General features: G+C 38.7%; 3 protein-coding genes across 5 annotated transcripts; 2 read left to right on the top strand and 1 right to left on the bottom strand.

Annotated features, from left to right (window-relative positions):
• Nucleotides 1-1,393: 1,393 nt before the first annotated feature.
• LOC137123490 (OCIA domain-containing protein 1-like) lies at nt 1,394-3,787 on the top strand. Of its 2 annotated transcripts, XM_067497275.1 has the most exons (8): nt 1,394-1,577; nt 1,802-1,886; nt 1,992-2,045; nt 2,148-2,195; nt 2,562-2,691; nt 2,833-2,981; nt 3,254-3,415; nt 3,541-3,787. In XM_067497275.1, exons 1-8 carry the CDS (start codon nt 1,524-1,526, stop codon nt 3,576-3,578), a joined length of 720 nt encoding a protein of 239 aa, XP_067353376.1. In that variant the 5' UTR covers nt 1,394-1,523; the 3' UTR covers nt 3,579-3,787. The 2 variants fall into 2 exon arrangements, with proteins under 2 accessions (XP_067353376.1, XP_067353377.1); XM_067497276.1 differs by lacking the exons at nt 1,992-2,045; nt 2,148-2,195 and having other exon boundaries at nt 1,395-1,577.
• A 441-nt stretch (nt 3,788-4,228) lies between these two features.
• rhbdd2 (rhomboid domain containing 2) lies at nt 4,229-8,274 on the bottom strand. 2 transcript variants are annotated; one of them, XM_067497272.1, is made up of 2 exons: nt 8,226-8,274; nt 4,229-6,604 (listed from the first exon to the last, which is right to left on the bottom strand). In XM_067497272.1, the coding sequence occupies exon 2, from the start codon at nt 6,522-6,524 to the stop codon at nt 5,556-5,558; it is 969 nt and encodes a 322-aa protein (XP_067353373.1). In that variant the 5' UTR covers nt 6,525-6,604; nt 8,226-8,274; the 3' UTR covers nt 4,229-5,555. The 2 variants fall into 2 exon arrangements, with proteins under 2 accessions (XP_067353373.1, XP_067353372.1); XM_067497271.1 differs by lacking the exon at nt 8,226-8,274 and adding an exon at nt 6,751-6,904.
• Nucleotides 7,384-13,851, top strand: chic2 (cysteine-rich hydrophobic domain 2). The gene is made up of 6 exons (XM_067497277.1): nt 7,384-7,731; nt 8,677-8,731; nt 8,985-9,140; nt 9,304-9,360; nt 9,453-9,512; nt 11,227-13,851. Exons 1-6 carry the CDS (start codon nt 7,595-7,597, stop codon nt 11,275-11,277), a joined length of 516 nt encoding a protein of 171 aa, XP_067353378.1. The 5' UTR covers nt 7,384-7,594; the 3' UTR covers nt 11,278-13,851.
• Nucleotides 13,852-15,202: the final 1,351 nt, after the last annotated feature.

Here is a 15,202-nt window from a genome sequence, read left to right as displayed (position 1 = left end):
ATAACTGGGACAACAAAGGAAAGATACACCTCTATTTTTAGGTTTGTCAATAAACGTTAGACTACTAGATTTTGATTTTTCTCTCCCTGGGACTTCTCTAGACACCAAATGCTCTCTATCATGAATCCTTCAGTTTAACCCTAATTTTGTGTAGAATAATTTAATGGTATATAAATTAGAGACATTTTTGATGTGCCAGTGCAACAGCAACACCAAGGCACAGTATAGTGTTATTACAACATTTTACTTTTCTGGTCTAGTAATTTAGACACACGCTGACAACTACAGACCATATAGCATATATACTGTAGGCTACATTAAACTATTTTAATGAACTGTGAAATGATTTGGGGAAAGGAAATACTAAAACCCATTGGGGAATTTTTTTAAAGTACCAAAACAACACGACAAAACCCTTATCCTTACATTGAAAATTATACGTATTCTTATAATGAAAGAGTTTTGCCAAAATGTACTTTAAACCATGAATAAACAAAGGCAATATGTATCATTTCATGTTCGACAAGCTAAGAATAAAGCTGTAAGCTTCATTCTACAGTCATAGCTGCTCAAGCTGGAGTTAGTTTTAACTACTTGTACCTGCAATGCAGTCCCTACCCTGTGGGAGAAAGATAAATCTGAGGGGTTGTGAGAAGATTATTTTAAGGAAGAAAAAAATGTTCTGAAATAATAATCAGCATTTATTTTTTGTGGGTTTTTTCCCCGTTAAATTGGACTTTGAAATTATTTGAAATTGAAATGTTTTACATTTTCTAACTCTTTGGGCATCAAAAAAGTTTGAGTTTAGTAAGTGTTGATATCACTGTCTTGCTGCAGAATTAATTTGAGACAGAGGCTTCTCTGATAGCATTCAACTGTGTGAAAGGCAAGAATTTAAAATGCCTATAATGCTCTATTTAGTCTATATGCAATGTTATATAGTATACTCACACTATATACATGCACATACATGGGGTGTAGGAAACGTGGGCAACGCTTTTTCCAGAGTAATTTACAAGTGAGGTGCAAAGTTAACAAAATTCTAACTCAGGAAGAAGACAAATACCATAAAAAGAAATGTACCTATTTCATTAGGTCTTTATGACTTCTCTGTATTGACATGCTTTCTTTATTATTATTCTGGGATCATTTGTATAATGTAATCGATCCAACCACTAGAGGACGATAATTTATATCATAACAATGGGCCCTGACCTTTCAAAATAAAACGCCGAGTATAAATAGGTCCACTAATAACGTACTGAAATACTGAAATACTGAAAATTAATTTATTGTTATTAAACCGGAACTTATTGGTGTTTCTGGGTGTTGGCTATTAAGCAGTAGGCCCTAAAAATTTTCCTTTTAAAAATTAGACTTTATAAATGCCAAGTTTTAGTTCCGGGTTAAGGCGGCGTTGGCTGGTGCAATGACATTGTACCAAACAGTACAGAAGCAAGTCTGTAGAGTGACTTATTCCACATGGTTTGAAAGGGTGCGTTAGCACAGAATTTGCCGCCAACATGTCATCCACGACTTCAGGTTTTCCTGAGGAGCGGCAGTACAGAGGAGCGAGGGTAAACACGCTGATAAACATGTTATCTAACGTTGGTGCTAACCTGTTAGCCAGCTAGCGTTAACTTTGGATGAACTGCAGCTACCAACGGGCTCCTTAAACCACGGGTGTTGTCGTCTGCTGTTTAATCCTATTATGAGATTGTCTGTGTGGCTTGCCAACGAGTCTGCTTAATTACCTAACGAAATCAAAGTTAACTCAAAGTGTGTGTGTGTTAATTTGCAGAGGCCAGTGGGCATGGACTACATCCCCACTGATGAAGAGAAGAGGGTGTTTAGAGAGTGCAACCAGGAGAGCTTTTTGTACAGGTGTAAGTTTATGTCCTGCACGTACAAATCATATTTTTATGCTTGCATGGTGGAAGGATGTTAACTGACAACTCTGAATGGGGTTTATTAACATATTTATTTAACAGCGGTGCCCTTCTCAGTGGTCAGCATGGCTATCACACAAGCCCTGGTCGCGAGAGGTAATGTCGAGCACACTGTTAGAGGTGCCAACAAAATATCTACCAAATAGATATAAGCACATGCTGAACTATGAATTAACCTTGTGCTGTTTAATTTTTCAGGGACACTGTCTGCATCCTCAAGATTTGGATCACTACCTAAAGTGGCCTGTAAGTTCATGAGTGTTGAAGGACTGGAGTTAATGTTAAACTAACCCCACCTCAATCTACAGTCTTTAAAATGATCATAAACTATAATCTTTTCTCTAAAACAGTTTCTACAGCATTTAAAAAAAACTATATGTGCTATAACTATAATATAATATAACTACTAACTATAATAAACATCTCAGTGGCTATGGTTGGTATTGGTATTTTTTATAAGATCATAGCATCTGTTTCCAGTCGAAATGGACTATTCTTTGGAAAAGCGAATATACTTATGGTCAGAAAATTGGTACATACAGTAATTGTTACTTGGATATTAAAGGTCAATTGAATCATAAGCATGTGTAACTGATGTGGTTGTTTTCCCAGTTGCTGGATTCTGTGGCTACCTGGCTGGGAAAATGTCATATATGAAAACCTGCCAGGAGAAGTTCAAGAGGTTGGAGAACTCCCCTCTGGGAGAAGCCCTTAGACAGAGGACAGGACTGCCTACGCAGTAGTGAGTAACACAGACACCATGAAATGTTGGACGAATAAGTATGTTTTTTATGTTTATACAGCTGTTATAATTGCTCTTCTGTCAGCAAAATGGCTTATTTTCATTTTTACCATTCTTCTATTCTTTTTCCTGTTCTAATAGTCCTGAATCAGACCAACAGTCATTTGACACCATGTTGCAGCCAGCAGAAGCCTCGAGTCAGATGCCAACCAACACCAGAGATTATGGATATGGCTACAATCCAGAGCCACCCATGCAGATACACAGAGCAGATGACTCCAGCACTCCAGGTACAGAAGAACATTCCATGCATGAGTTCTTCAAAAACAATGCAACAATGACCACCTTATCTGCAAATGTGTGTGTATAGCTCCAAGACCAACTGATTAGTATAATCTGACAAAAGGATATTTGGTTAACAGCTACACAACATTAGTACTTTACCATTTCACCAAATCTGTCCTACAGTGAAATGTTCCTCTGTCAGAAAATTAGGATTGTTTAAGTCAGCCAGGCCACTTTTTTGACTAGGTGGCAGTAACCTCTTATCTGTCACATTCAGTGCAGTCATACGTGGAAGAGGAAGAGCCCAGGAAGAAACCTATCCTCTATGAGGACCTGAGGGTCAAAAACCGAGAGAACTACGAAGTCACGCTCACTCAGAAGGCTGAGACACTGCTGAAAACGCCCCCTGAGAAGGATCCAGAAAGACCCAAGAAACAGTGTAAGCTACTAATGCAGATGTGTGAAATACTTGCTTGATTATTGGTCGATATTAAAATCCAGCTTCTTTTCCATCCGTAAAATATTGATTCAAATAATTTGCTTTCTCTCATTCTAATGTTACAGTAAAGCAGAACATCTATGGTGACACCTGGGAGGAATAAGTGCTTAGTTAAGCACATGATGTAGCTTGTACTCTGGAATCACTGACATAACAGTATACAGATGGTTAAATCTCCAGTTTTGCTTAAGTTTGTCTCAGCCTCAGGAGTCATTAAATTGTTTCAGTGACAATTAAACCACACAGCTTGAGGGCTGAACTGTTTCCTGCTGTGCACAACATATAAATAAGTAAATAAAATGTTTAAACCAGCTTACTTGCTCTTTTTTCTCTTTTGTGTTTCTGACAATTTTTTATGTTGGTTTCTACTAAAATTGTTGGTATGAGGAGCTTTTGCACCAACTAGATTTGTTTCAAAAGCTAAATACTGATAATCTGATTAGTTTTTAAGGGTAAACATATTAAAGCTGTTTTTAACCTATTTATAAAAAGAAAAGTTGTTGCTTTGATTTTTCCCATTTCAGTAAGGATTAACAGTTTGTGTATACTCATTTTCTTTCACTGAACTTTTCGTGTTATCTTGAACCCGATGTGAATATAGGGGATGTACACACAATCAGGTTTAATAAAGTTAACTGAAACCAAAACTGAAATAATTTCTATAAAAACAACTAATGATTAGAATAAAATAAAATATCATGCCATGTCTTAAAACTACCAAACTAAATAGAAGGGATAAAAACAAACTGCATATTTGAACAAATTTCTTTTTTTATTTAACTAGGTAAAAAAAAAAACAACAGTTGAGATACTATAATCTCTTTTTTGATGGTGACCTGGCAAAGAAGGCGGCAAGTTTAAAAAAGAAACGTTGATCACCTAACTATACACAGATATACAGACAAAAATACAGGACAATAAAGTAAACCAAAAAAGGTAAACTATATAAAAATCACTAAAGCAGGACATGGTGTAAACTGCAGTTAATGTTTAAAAAAGGATAACGAGATGGAAAAGTTCTATTTTAATTGGGTCTGCAAATCGTTACATGAACAAGGATATGATCAACTTTTTCTACCAGCTTCAGTTCTTACAGTTGGAACCTTTAAACATAGCTAATTGGTGGATCTCTGGTTGTATGAATATTGCACAGGGACAAACATCGATCTGATATGAGGTAGTTTACCCAGTAGAGCCTTATAAATGAAAATGTACCAGTGCTGCTTCCTGCAATTAGAAAGAGTAGTTCAACTAACCAGGTTATAGAGCACACAATGATGTGTTCTGTAACCAGGGTTTGTTATAAATCTGTTATAACTTGGGGTTTAAATAGTCATTGCTCCAGTTCTGGAGAGTTTGTTTATACCATGTTAATCCCTTCAGCATTCAAACATTTGTAGGATTACAATGCAGATTTAAAAATAGAAGTCAAAATTTCTTTCACAAACTGAAATTAATATATCCTGTTTCTAAGAAAAATAATAATTTAAAGGGAAAATGACTAAACAAATGTAAATAAATGCACACAATTACCTTTCAACAGTCACTCATGTGAAGTTTTAAATTCAATTTACAGATTCTTTATGTACTATGCATGTTTATTTGAAAAACCCCAAAATACTACAAAAAATGTAAAATGTAGAAATGTACAAAAGTCACTTGTAACATTTTAACATTCAGAAAAATATCACTTCATTAGATGGCTAATGCCATACAATCCATAAACAATGGTTTTCAGCTTGTCCGTTCAGGGGACACCACTGCAGAACGTGTTCCACACTTTGATTTGGCATGTGATTTTAGGCCAGATGCCCTTCCTGGCCGCAACCCTCCCAGTTTTTATCCAGGCTCAGGACCGGCACCAGGTCGCTAAACCCAGCTATCAGTGTATTGTTCTCATTGTAGTGTACACAGGACATGCTGCAGGTGTATCGCTTACTATATTTCACATGTCTTAACTGCTTATCCTGTTCAGGGTCACAGGGAGCTGGAGCTCTTATTGTGGTAAAGCAATATTCAAATAATACAGTTAATCTGCATGTTTGGATTGTTGTAATGGAAAATCCACAAATTAAGAACCTTAACGATGACTATAACTGGGAGGGTGGTGGCTGTGGTTGCAGCTGTGGTCATGGTTTAATCCAAAGCCATGTGCTGAGCCATGTCCATGAGGATGGAGAGATGATGTGGGACCAGATGGAGCACTAGTTGAGTTAGGCCAGCCTTCATACATTATGGCTGCAGTACCAGGAGTGTCAATGTTGGTCAATGGAGCATAGGCCTGAACTGGGTAGGACCCAGGTGTTGGATTGATTTGTGGCAGGAGGGTCTTCCTCCTCTCCTCTATTGAGGCAGGAATAAACATAACATGGCTGATTCTTCTCAAAAATCTGAAAGGCACTGTCTTCTCTAAAATACCAGCCCGGGCCTCAGACATGTCCAGACAAGACAACCATCCTTTTCCATGAATCCACCCAATCAGGATTGCAATGACATTACAAGGGAGTGCAGTGTGAGGAAAGACAGCAGTTGTGATTATGAGGAACACCCAAGGGAGAGCCATAGTGGGGAAACTGACACCACACAGAAATGCATTAGTCATTTTTGTGTGCATAGTAGTTAGGGCCACACATCCAAGGACGACAGGAACCAGACCCTCGACATGTCTCTGCCTGCTGTCATTCTGCAGCAGATCCACAAAGCTGTAACACAGGCCTGTGCTGATCGACATCACCATGAACAAGGAAAGGAAACGGACTGTGCCAACACCTTTCTCCAAACTACCATTGAGAAACACCAGGGCTGTGAGGTTCAGGAGCAGCTGAGCAAAGGTTCTGTGGTAAAAAGGATAAATAAAGAGTCTGTGGAGGTGTCCATCTTGAAAAACCGTGGCACCAACACTGAAAACTCCCGGGGAGAGGCTGAAATACGTATGAATGCCAAACAAGACAAACGACCAAACGACTAGTGTGACAATCCCACTAGAGAAAACAGGAGTGACGTCTCTGAAGACTTGAAAGATTACATTTAAGTAATCTGTCCGTTGCATCCTGCCAAATATCTTCGCTCAACCACAAAGGCTTTAAGCAACGTTGACCAGGGACTCAGCAAATCACAATGGTCTTCAACCTAATGAGGAAGTAATGTCACAATGAGACTGTTTTGTCTTGACTTTTACTGTAAACATCATGTTTATGCAGCTGTGGTGGTCAATATTGACGAATAAAGAAGTTTAAAAGTCAGACGTTTAAATATTTTTAAATAGCAACACTTACTTGACTCTTGTTTTATCGTTCCTTTCAGATTATAATATAAAAGGGTAATCTAGAAAACTTCTGGTCAAACGTTTCAAAGTAAAACATACTGTTCTACAGTTGCAATTGCAAGTTATTCTTTAATGGATATATTCATGAAGCCACCTGCACACCGATGCTGTTTGTGAGTGATGGGTCAGATGTTCATAGTATTTGTTGTTAATAGAAAAGGTGAATGTAACGTCTTCCTAATGTTCACGTCTTATTTTGAAGAAGAATTTGCCCAACTTCCTATTTGTTGTCATACGTCATCATAAATTGATCATACGTGTTGATCATACGTCATCATAAGTATACATAAAGGCAGTAATTTAGTATTTTGTATATGCTATTACTACACATGACTGTCGTTTTACCACTTAAACACATATCTCAATCTGCGTTGCGTTCAGTCAATTGTTCAAGTTTCCACCCCGAAACATTTGTTTATTATATACTTTGTCCCCATCACATCTGCTGCATTGAAGCAAAAATAATTATTATTTCCAATTTAGATTAAAAAAAACATGTTTAATTGTACATGCGTTAAACTTTTTCTGTGTTTTGAGAAAACAAGACGTAACCACGTCTTCCCCCTTCCGGTTTCGTACAGTTACTGCGGCGGATGTTGATGTTTTGTTTCGCAGCTTGCTGAGCGACGTGAACTGTAGGTTAGCCTTAGCTGTCGTGTCCGCGACGGATTGGTACTTTTCTTGCGCTGTCTTCGCTGTTGTCTTTATTTTATTTTCTCGGTGAGGTTTCGCTGTTTGTCGGCATCGTGTCTTTCCCGGTGTCTGACCCGGGAAGCGCGATACCGAGCCGTGCGATGATGGAGGACTTTGATGAGATCTACGAAGAGGAGGAGGAGGAGGAAGAAGAGGACGAGGACAGGGCCGCGGAGGAGCAGCTCCTCAAGTACGCTCCGGACCCGGTGGTGGTGCGAGGGTCCGGCCACGTCACTGTGTAAGTAACCGACAAGGCTCACGGTCACAGAGAGCGGAGTGTAACGAAATGATTAGCTACTTGTGGCATTGAATGCTTTGACAAGGGGCTCTTAGCTAAGTTAGCTAAGGCTGTTGATCTGTCGCAACACTTAACTACAGTTAGCATCGAGCTAACTGTGAGCAGGCATGAAGTGGCTGGTTAGTTTTTAGCTTTTATTTTAGCTGACGCACATGACCCGATCGATCTTTACGGTTTCTATATCTGACATTTAGTTTCAAATGCTGTTTTGTTATATGTTGTCAATTCAAGACAGTTTGTCCTCCTGTTTGGTCACACTATTTCGGGGCACATCTTCTGACTGATTGGGATCTAACAATTGTTTTCATTAGTAAACCAATAATCCTGCCTGTTTTTTTTGTTAGTTTTTGTTTTTTTTACGTTAATCGATCAATCGTTAGTGTATGCGTCATAAATAATTTGAAATATGTTCAAGTTCAAGGTGACATAATTACCAAACTCAGATATTCCGTCTTCTTTCGCAGAGACTTGCGTTTCAGAGACTTGACATACAATTTAAACTCTAGTCACATGAATAAATTTTCTAACAATGATTAATTTTAAGAAGATTAAGGAACATGTCCTTGTGTGTCCTGGTAAGATATCAATGTGGGTCATTCAGTAAGATAATGATAATGATGTAATCAGTTTCGTGATATAGTTAGATGATTAGTTGCAGAAGTTGTGCAGAGATGGGTGAATGGATCCCACTTTGCCCCAAAATGTTTCTCTACATCAATTACTCCATATTATATTACTATATAAGTACTATATACGTATAACTTGGATGTCATTTTGAATAGCACATTTTCTAGTCTTGATGTTAATTTCTTTAATCAGGACAATAATTCAACAAGGGTGTGCATGCGCATACATAATTGTATGTTTTCTCCCTCTGCCCTACAGGTTTGGGCTTAGTAACAAATTTGAATCAGAATTTCCTTCAGCACTTACGGGAAAGGTGAGTGTCCCATTGATTCCTATATATTTTGCTATATTTACCTATGGCAAATCACATATGTTTTACTACTACATCATATTCTAGCCAACAGACAACATATATTACATGATTGTGAATTGTTTGATCCGTTGTATTTCAATGTGTTGTTTCTATTACCAAAAAAACAATAATTCATCATGTGACCGCCAAATCAAAATACCTATTGAATATCTATTAATGTATTAACTAATCCATTGATGTGTGCTTCCCTTAGGTGGCACCAGAGGAATTCAAAGCCAGCATCAACCGTGTAAACAGCAGCCTGAGGAAAACCCTCCCAGTGAATGTGCGGTGGCTCCTGTGTGGCTGCCTCTGCTGCTGCTGCACGTTGGGCTTTAGTTTGTGGCCTGTCATCTGCCTCAGCAAGAGGGTGAGGCATCTGCCCATTGTGTCCCTCACTCAGATACATCCTAATGTTTAAACATTGCATAAAACATCTGTTGCATTTGCAGCAAAGAAAACTCAAACCAATCAAGGAAATGACAAGTGTAATATTTTTAATTGAAACAACTAATGTCATTGTCGCTTTCCAGACAAGAAGATCTCTAGAGAAACTCCTGGAGTGGGAGAACAGCAGGCTTTACCACAAGGTGAAGAGAGGAAATATACATTAATGGCTATTGGTAGTGTAGTTAACAAATATTTTATAAATTCTCTGATCACTATTGTATTCTGTTTGCAGTTGTGTTTGCATTGGAGACTAAGCAAAAGGAAGTGTGAAACCAACAACATGATGGAATATGTAAGTATTCACTATTGCCAAATGTTTGAGTTTTGTACTTACTATTAGGGATGTCCTAATACTTCTTTTTAAGACTGACTCAGAGTGCAAAGACTTACATTTGAGTGCTTGTTGACCAACTACCATTATGTGTACTAAACTTTTTTTACTTTACTAGTATGAGTTGCTTAATTGGGGGCGACTGTAGATCGGTTGGTAAGGCAGTCGTCCCTGGACCCCAGGGTCAGTGGTTCGATCCCTGGTCCCAGCTATATGTCAAAGTGTCTCTGGGCAAGACACTGAACCCCTAACATCCCATTCCCCTCCCCAGCGCCGGTCCAAGCCTAGTAGAAATTGGGAAGGGTTGCATCAGGAAGGGAATCCGGCGTAAAAACTGTGCCAAATCAACATGCGGACAATGACCGCTGTGGCAACCGTGACTCACGGGATAAGCCGAAAGGACAAAAATAAATAAAATTGCTTTATTCCTGTGAGAACAGAAATTCTTGCATGTTTTTCTATCAAAATAAATATGGCTGCAACTGGGGTTTTATAAACTACTGTTTAAAAAAACAAAAGGAAAAAAGACAAACAATGCACAGATTTTTGGTGAGATCCTTGATGGGGAGGGACAAAAAAAACAGACGGTACAGTCTACAGAGGAATCCGAAGGTAAAATAACTTTTTAAAAAAAAGCAAACTTTTTGGTAAAGTTGTTGCTAATGTAGATCTTCCTTGGTTGTCCCTTATGTCAGTCCCAACTATTAAACATGTTTAAAATAATCTTAGGAAACATGAGTTTTACTGTTAAGAGCTGTATCTAAAGGGTTTAGTAGACCAGACCTTGCATTCTGCTTTATTTTTGTTTTTGTCAGTTATTTTAAAACAGCTGTAAACATTTTTTTTCACTTCTGAGATTAACGTGACATTGGGTGCAGCATTAGAGACGTTGTGAGTACAGCTAAGCAGTATCACACCTTGGTAGTAGCATGAGGATATCCCTACATGTTACCATGTGTAAATGTCAGATATACCTGATGAAAAAATATCTTCAGTGCTCAAGGCAGAAACAGGCAGAAACTTTGTCAATACAGGCAAACGGCATTATGTTCATCAACATGTTTCAGGTGAGATGATCTATGGTCTAGGGAGACAGGATTAAATAGTTTAAAAGGTTTAGTCTATAAGATACTAAAATACTCCACTGTCATTTATAATAAAATGAAAAAAGTTTAACAACTGAAAATTGACAGTCACATCCATTTCCTTGTAAACAGTAGAGATACAACATTCCTGTTACATCATAATCCAACTGGAATGTGTGCTTGCGTGTGTTTGATTGTTCAACTCATTTCACTGCTAAACATCGTGCCATTACATTGCAAGTTAAGCTTAAGCTGCTCCCCTGCTGACACTGTAGGGGTGATTGAATGCTTTATTATGATATTATCCAATAGTATAATAATATTCTGTGACACTGAAAATTTTGTGATTATTCAGTGAGGCAAATTCTTCAGAAATCAAGGTACTTCATTATAATTGTGCACAATCTCTGTCAATCTGATTTTGCCATATAGGAATCCTGCAGAATTCAGTGCCCAGTATGACCAGAGAAAGTAATAGCTGCTTTAATAGAAATACTGTCAAACTACCATTGCAACTTTCTCACAGTAAATAATCTTATAACATCCAACCCTGCCTTCCCACTAACAGCTTTTTCTTTTACCCCCTGCAGGTAATCCTAATAGAGTTCCTACCTAAGATCCCCATCTTCAGACCAGACTAGTCTGACTGCCGCTGATGTTAAAACTCCACTGCTGCGCAGCTGTGTCACAGAACCAAGATGGCTGTCAAGCTCCTGAACTACCCTTCCCAAAATACTTCAGTATTTTTGTTTACAGGGTAACATCGATACTCCCACTTTTGTCTTTGACCCCCTTCTTCTCCATGTACCTTATCTACCCCCCGGTTTACAAATCCGCCCCACACTTGTTTTTGGAGTTAATTCACCTTTGAACCATGACCTATTGGGCATGCTGGCATTTTGTCAGGACATGCACACTGAAACCAGCCTATGGGATGTCAGCAGAGATTCACCAATGGGGAGTGTTATTGATTTTGGAGCTAAAGCTGGAGACTGGATTGAGTTCTCCAGTTAAGAACTAAAACTGGAATTTTGTCACTTGTATGTTACTTAACCTAAGCACATGGCACAGTCAGACCATGCTAAAAGGAACACTTACTCATAATGTTACCCACTGTCACGTCAACAACTTCACCTTCAAAACAAATACACCCCAGTGCTTTTGCAAGAGTTGATTTGGTGCTCTAGAGCCTTATTAGAAGCTGTGGAGGCAGCAGAACATGGAACTCCAAAGGAACATACTCCTAAATCAACTCTGTAGCAGACAGACTCATCTTACAGGAACATGTTGGGCCAGTGCCCAAAACAGCTTAACTCAATTAAGTCAATCAGCTACCAGAGGTTCATATCCTCTCGCCTCCTTTCACATCTCCTAACACTTCACTGTGCATCACCCAAACCAAGTGACAATCACAAACTATGACTGTACTCTCCACAGTATGTATGGGTCTTTATGCTACACAGTTTACTTGGAGCAATTTGTATTCACCACTATGTGTGTCCAGGTGATGGGCTGGCTGCATATGAACTGCAAAGAAGGCCACTTGTGATGAAGAGAAGAAAACTTTTTTTTTTTTCCCCTTTCATATTTTTTTGGGGAGTATCTCCAAGTTTTGCTTAATCTTTTGGTGAATGAGAGGCTGTCAGGGCTTGCAGGCCGCTCACCGTGTTAATGGTTGTGTGCGTGTCTAGGTGAAAAATACAAGCAAAAATTAGACAAATCAGACACGAGGTCGTACACTTGACTCTGTAAAGCAGGGTTCCTCGTTTTAAATATTTTTTGCCATAACTGATCTCTGTTGCAGTAATTTATAGATGCAAGACTGTCGCAATGTTAATTCTAAAGCACACAGTCAGTTTGTCTTTGACACTTTTACATGGCGTTTCCTTCCTTATCTACTGACACTCACATTAAGGGCCTGACTGTTCAGCTGTTATAGTAGTCTATGGGGTCCCCCAAGAGTCTTGGATCCCAATTATTAGCTTTTAGGCAATACCAGCATTATGTACCATGAAGCAGGATTATTAAAACTAGTTTGATAAAGTAACATATCCAGACTAGGAAAACAAACTTACTGACTAGCTGGTGAACATGGTGAAGCTTTTTATTGCTCTAGGAAGTAAACTAGACCAGTGAGAGATCTAAAAGGAGAATTAATATTGGGCTTATATGCATCAGGTTAGCAGAAACTCCAAATAAAGGCTAATGTTGCTCTATTTTCAGAAGTGTTAGACTGTTTACTGTATTAGCTTTAAAAGGTGATGACATCTCACTGCAGATATTAAGGGTATCTCCTGGCTAAATTGAATCCTGCTTTGTGATAAATAATATTTTTTGTCACTGTCAGTGTTCCACACCATATTGCGAAGCACAACTCTGCTTAACGAAACAAATAATTTGCCATTAAGTAGGAGAACAAGGAGAGCAGAGAAAGCTTTGATGCATATGGTTTAGGTTTTGTCCTCCCTCTCAGCACCCCTCTTCATTAATAAAAAAAAAAAGAAAGTAAAAAAACACCTATATTCTGCAAGTGTCAGATTGTAAATTTCAAGAATTTGAATAATGCTACTTAGTTTTAAGGGGTCACTCAGCTGAATGGGTCACACTCAGGGGATTATACGAGATAAACAACAGTATGTAGCATTGGAAAATCTCAGTGTCAGGTATGTTCCACAGCTGCAGTAGGGGTCAGGTCTAAGATACAAGTCACACATAAGTCACTGGTTGTAAAATGGTGTATTTCTGTCTTGTTTTGAAATTGAAACATGCCCCAAAGTAAATAAAATTTTTTACCCATTCTGTGGTCATTTGGTTCAGAAAGGAAAGGAAGCACGTAAACCATGAACTCATAATGCTCAGACATTGTGCTGTTTTCTATGTTAAGACTCCTGTTCACTTCTTACTGGGTTATCTATTGGTTCATCAGTCAGCGATTAGTTTTGTCTTTTCTGTGTAAATCAAGGTATAAGGCCATATGCAGATATTTGTGTGTGCGTGCACACGGTGTATACAAATGCAAATGTTCTTCATAGATCTCAGAACTGTGATTGAACCCTGCACAGAAAAAAGTCTTTTTTTTTATATAATCTCGAGTGAACTGTGTGTGTGTTTATGCGTATGAGGGAGAGAAAGATAAATGTACATATGACTAATAAGCTAGTGTATGTACAGAAATAAACTACCAATAAAAAGGCTCTGGGCATCCTTCTCTGTAACTCTGTGATGTTTTTTATTTGAATGTTGAATTCTGTTATACTATTGGAAAAAGATTACCACGCCAGTCGTCTCCTCCCAGCTGCAGCCTTTCACACCTCAACTCTATGTGGACCACTCTGCCCCTCCTCCTATTGTTACTTGATGGCTCCTAACAGCTAACAGCTACAGACAACTACAACGATCACCCCCCACCCCCGACTGTGGACCAGGTGAGAAGAGAGTTTAGGAAAAACAAAGCTAGGAAGGCCACAGGCCCAGACCATAATAGCCCCAGGCTCCTCAGGGAATGTGCAGGCCTGCTCAGTGATGTGGTCCAGTACATATTTAACCTCAGCCTCAGCATGTAGAGGGCCCCAGTTCTTTGGAGGATGTCCTGTGTGATACCAGTTCCTAAAGCAGCTCACCCTAGGAAGCTGAATCAATACAGACCTGTCACTTTATGTAAGTAAGTAAAATTGATTTATGTAGCACCTTTCACAGATAAAATCAAAAAGTGCTTTACAAAATGTAAAAAAGAGAGAAAATAATATAGATATTAAAATTCAAATCTAAATTAAAACACAATGATAAAATACAACATAGAGGTTCCTGAGGCTTGACTGAACACATGATCCCAAAGAACCAAGGTGATGCCTGATCTGGAGAATTATCTTATCTGGGGAAATTATCAAAGTTTCAGTCTTTTTTGGATTTAGTTGAAGGTAGTTATTGCCCAACCACTCCTTAATATAAAACAAACATCCCAACAAGCTAGACAACAAGTGAAACTCAGACTCTCTGAAAGAACAATATAACAGAATATCATCATCATGTAAGTGATAAGCTTAAAACATTGAATAATCTTAACTTAAAACATTGAATAATCCAAGCAAAAGGTGTCATATACAATAAAAATACCAAGGGACCAAAAAAGGCAGAGACATGACAGAGACATCAAGTCAGTCATGATCTGATTTATTGCAACAGCAAACCCAATAACATTTTGAAGACAATTTGTCAACATTTTGAGCTGGAATTTAGGGAAGTCTGCACTGACTTGGTTGACTGGTGTGAGAAAACCACCTGCTCCTGAACACCAGCAAGACAAAGTACTTTGTGGAAACCCTCCGTAGTCATTATTTGTGTGGACACTTTTAATGCCTGGGTGTGCACCTCAACATAAAACTGAACCGGTCCAACAACAGCGATGCCCTGTACAGGAAGGGGCAGAGTCATCTCCACCTGCTGAGGAGACTGAGGTCCTTCGTTGTGAACAGGGCACTTCTCCAAGCCTTCTATGACACTTTGGTGGCCTCTGCAGTTTTCTGCACCATTGTCTACTGACCAGATGGCAACAAGGACAGAGACAAG

Source organism: Channa argus, chromosome 3 (assembly GCF_033026475.1).
Source record: "Channa argus isolate prfri chromosome 3, Channa argus male v1.0, whole genome shotgun sequence".
Lineage (NCBI taxonomy): Eukaryota > Metazoa > Chordata > Actinopteri > Anabantiformes > Channidae > Channa > Channa argus.
The sequence above is the reverse complement of the archived record's forward strand: the minus strand, read 5'-3'. Positions and strand labels throughout refer to the sequence as shown.

What these genes read in the sequence shown, in the direction of transcription:
- LOC137123490 (XM_067497275.1), top strand. Translation starts at nt 1,524, where the DNA reads ATGTCATCCACGACTTCAGGTTTTCCTGAGGAGCGGCAGTACAGAGGA. An exon ending in ACAAGCCCTGGTCGCGAGAG is followed by an intron (nt 2,046 to 2,147) that starts GTAATGTCGAGC and finishes TTAATTTTTCAG; the next exon opens with GGACACTGTCTGCATCCTCA. An exon ending in AGATGACTCCAGCACTCCAG is followed by an intron (nt 2,982 to 3,253) that starts GTACAGAAGAAC and finishes TGTCACATTCAG; the next exon opens with TGCAGTCATACGTGGAAGAG.
- rhbdd2 (XM_067497272.1), bottom strand. Translation starts at nt 6,524, where the DNA reads ATGCAACGGACAGATTACTTAAATGTAATCTTTCAAGTCTTCAGAGAC.
- chic2 (XM_067497277.1), top strand. Translation starts at nt 7,595, where the DNA reads ATGATGGAGGACTTTGATGAGATCTACGAAGAGGAGGAGGAGGAGGAA. An exon ending in TCATCTGCCTCAGCAAGAGG is followed by an intron (nt 9,141 to 9,303) that starts GTGAGGCATCTG and finishes GTCGCTTTCCAG; the next exon opens with ACAAGAAGATCTCTAGAGAA. An exon ending in ACAGCAGGCTTTACCACAAG is followed by an intron (nt 9,361 to 9,452) that starts GTGAAGAGAGGA and finishes TTCTGTTTGCAG; the next exon opens with TTGTGTTTGCATTGGAGACT.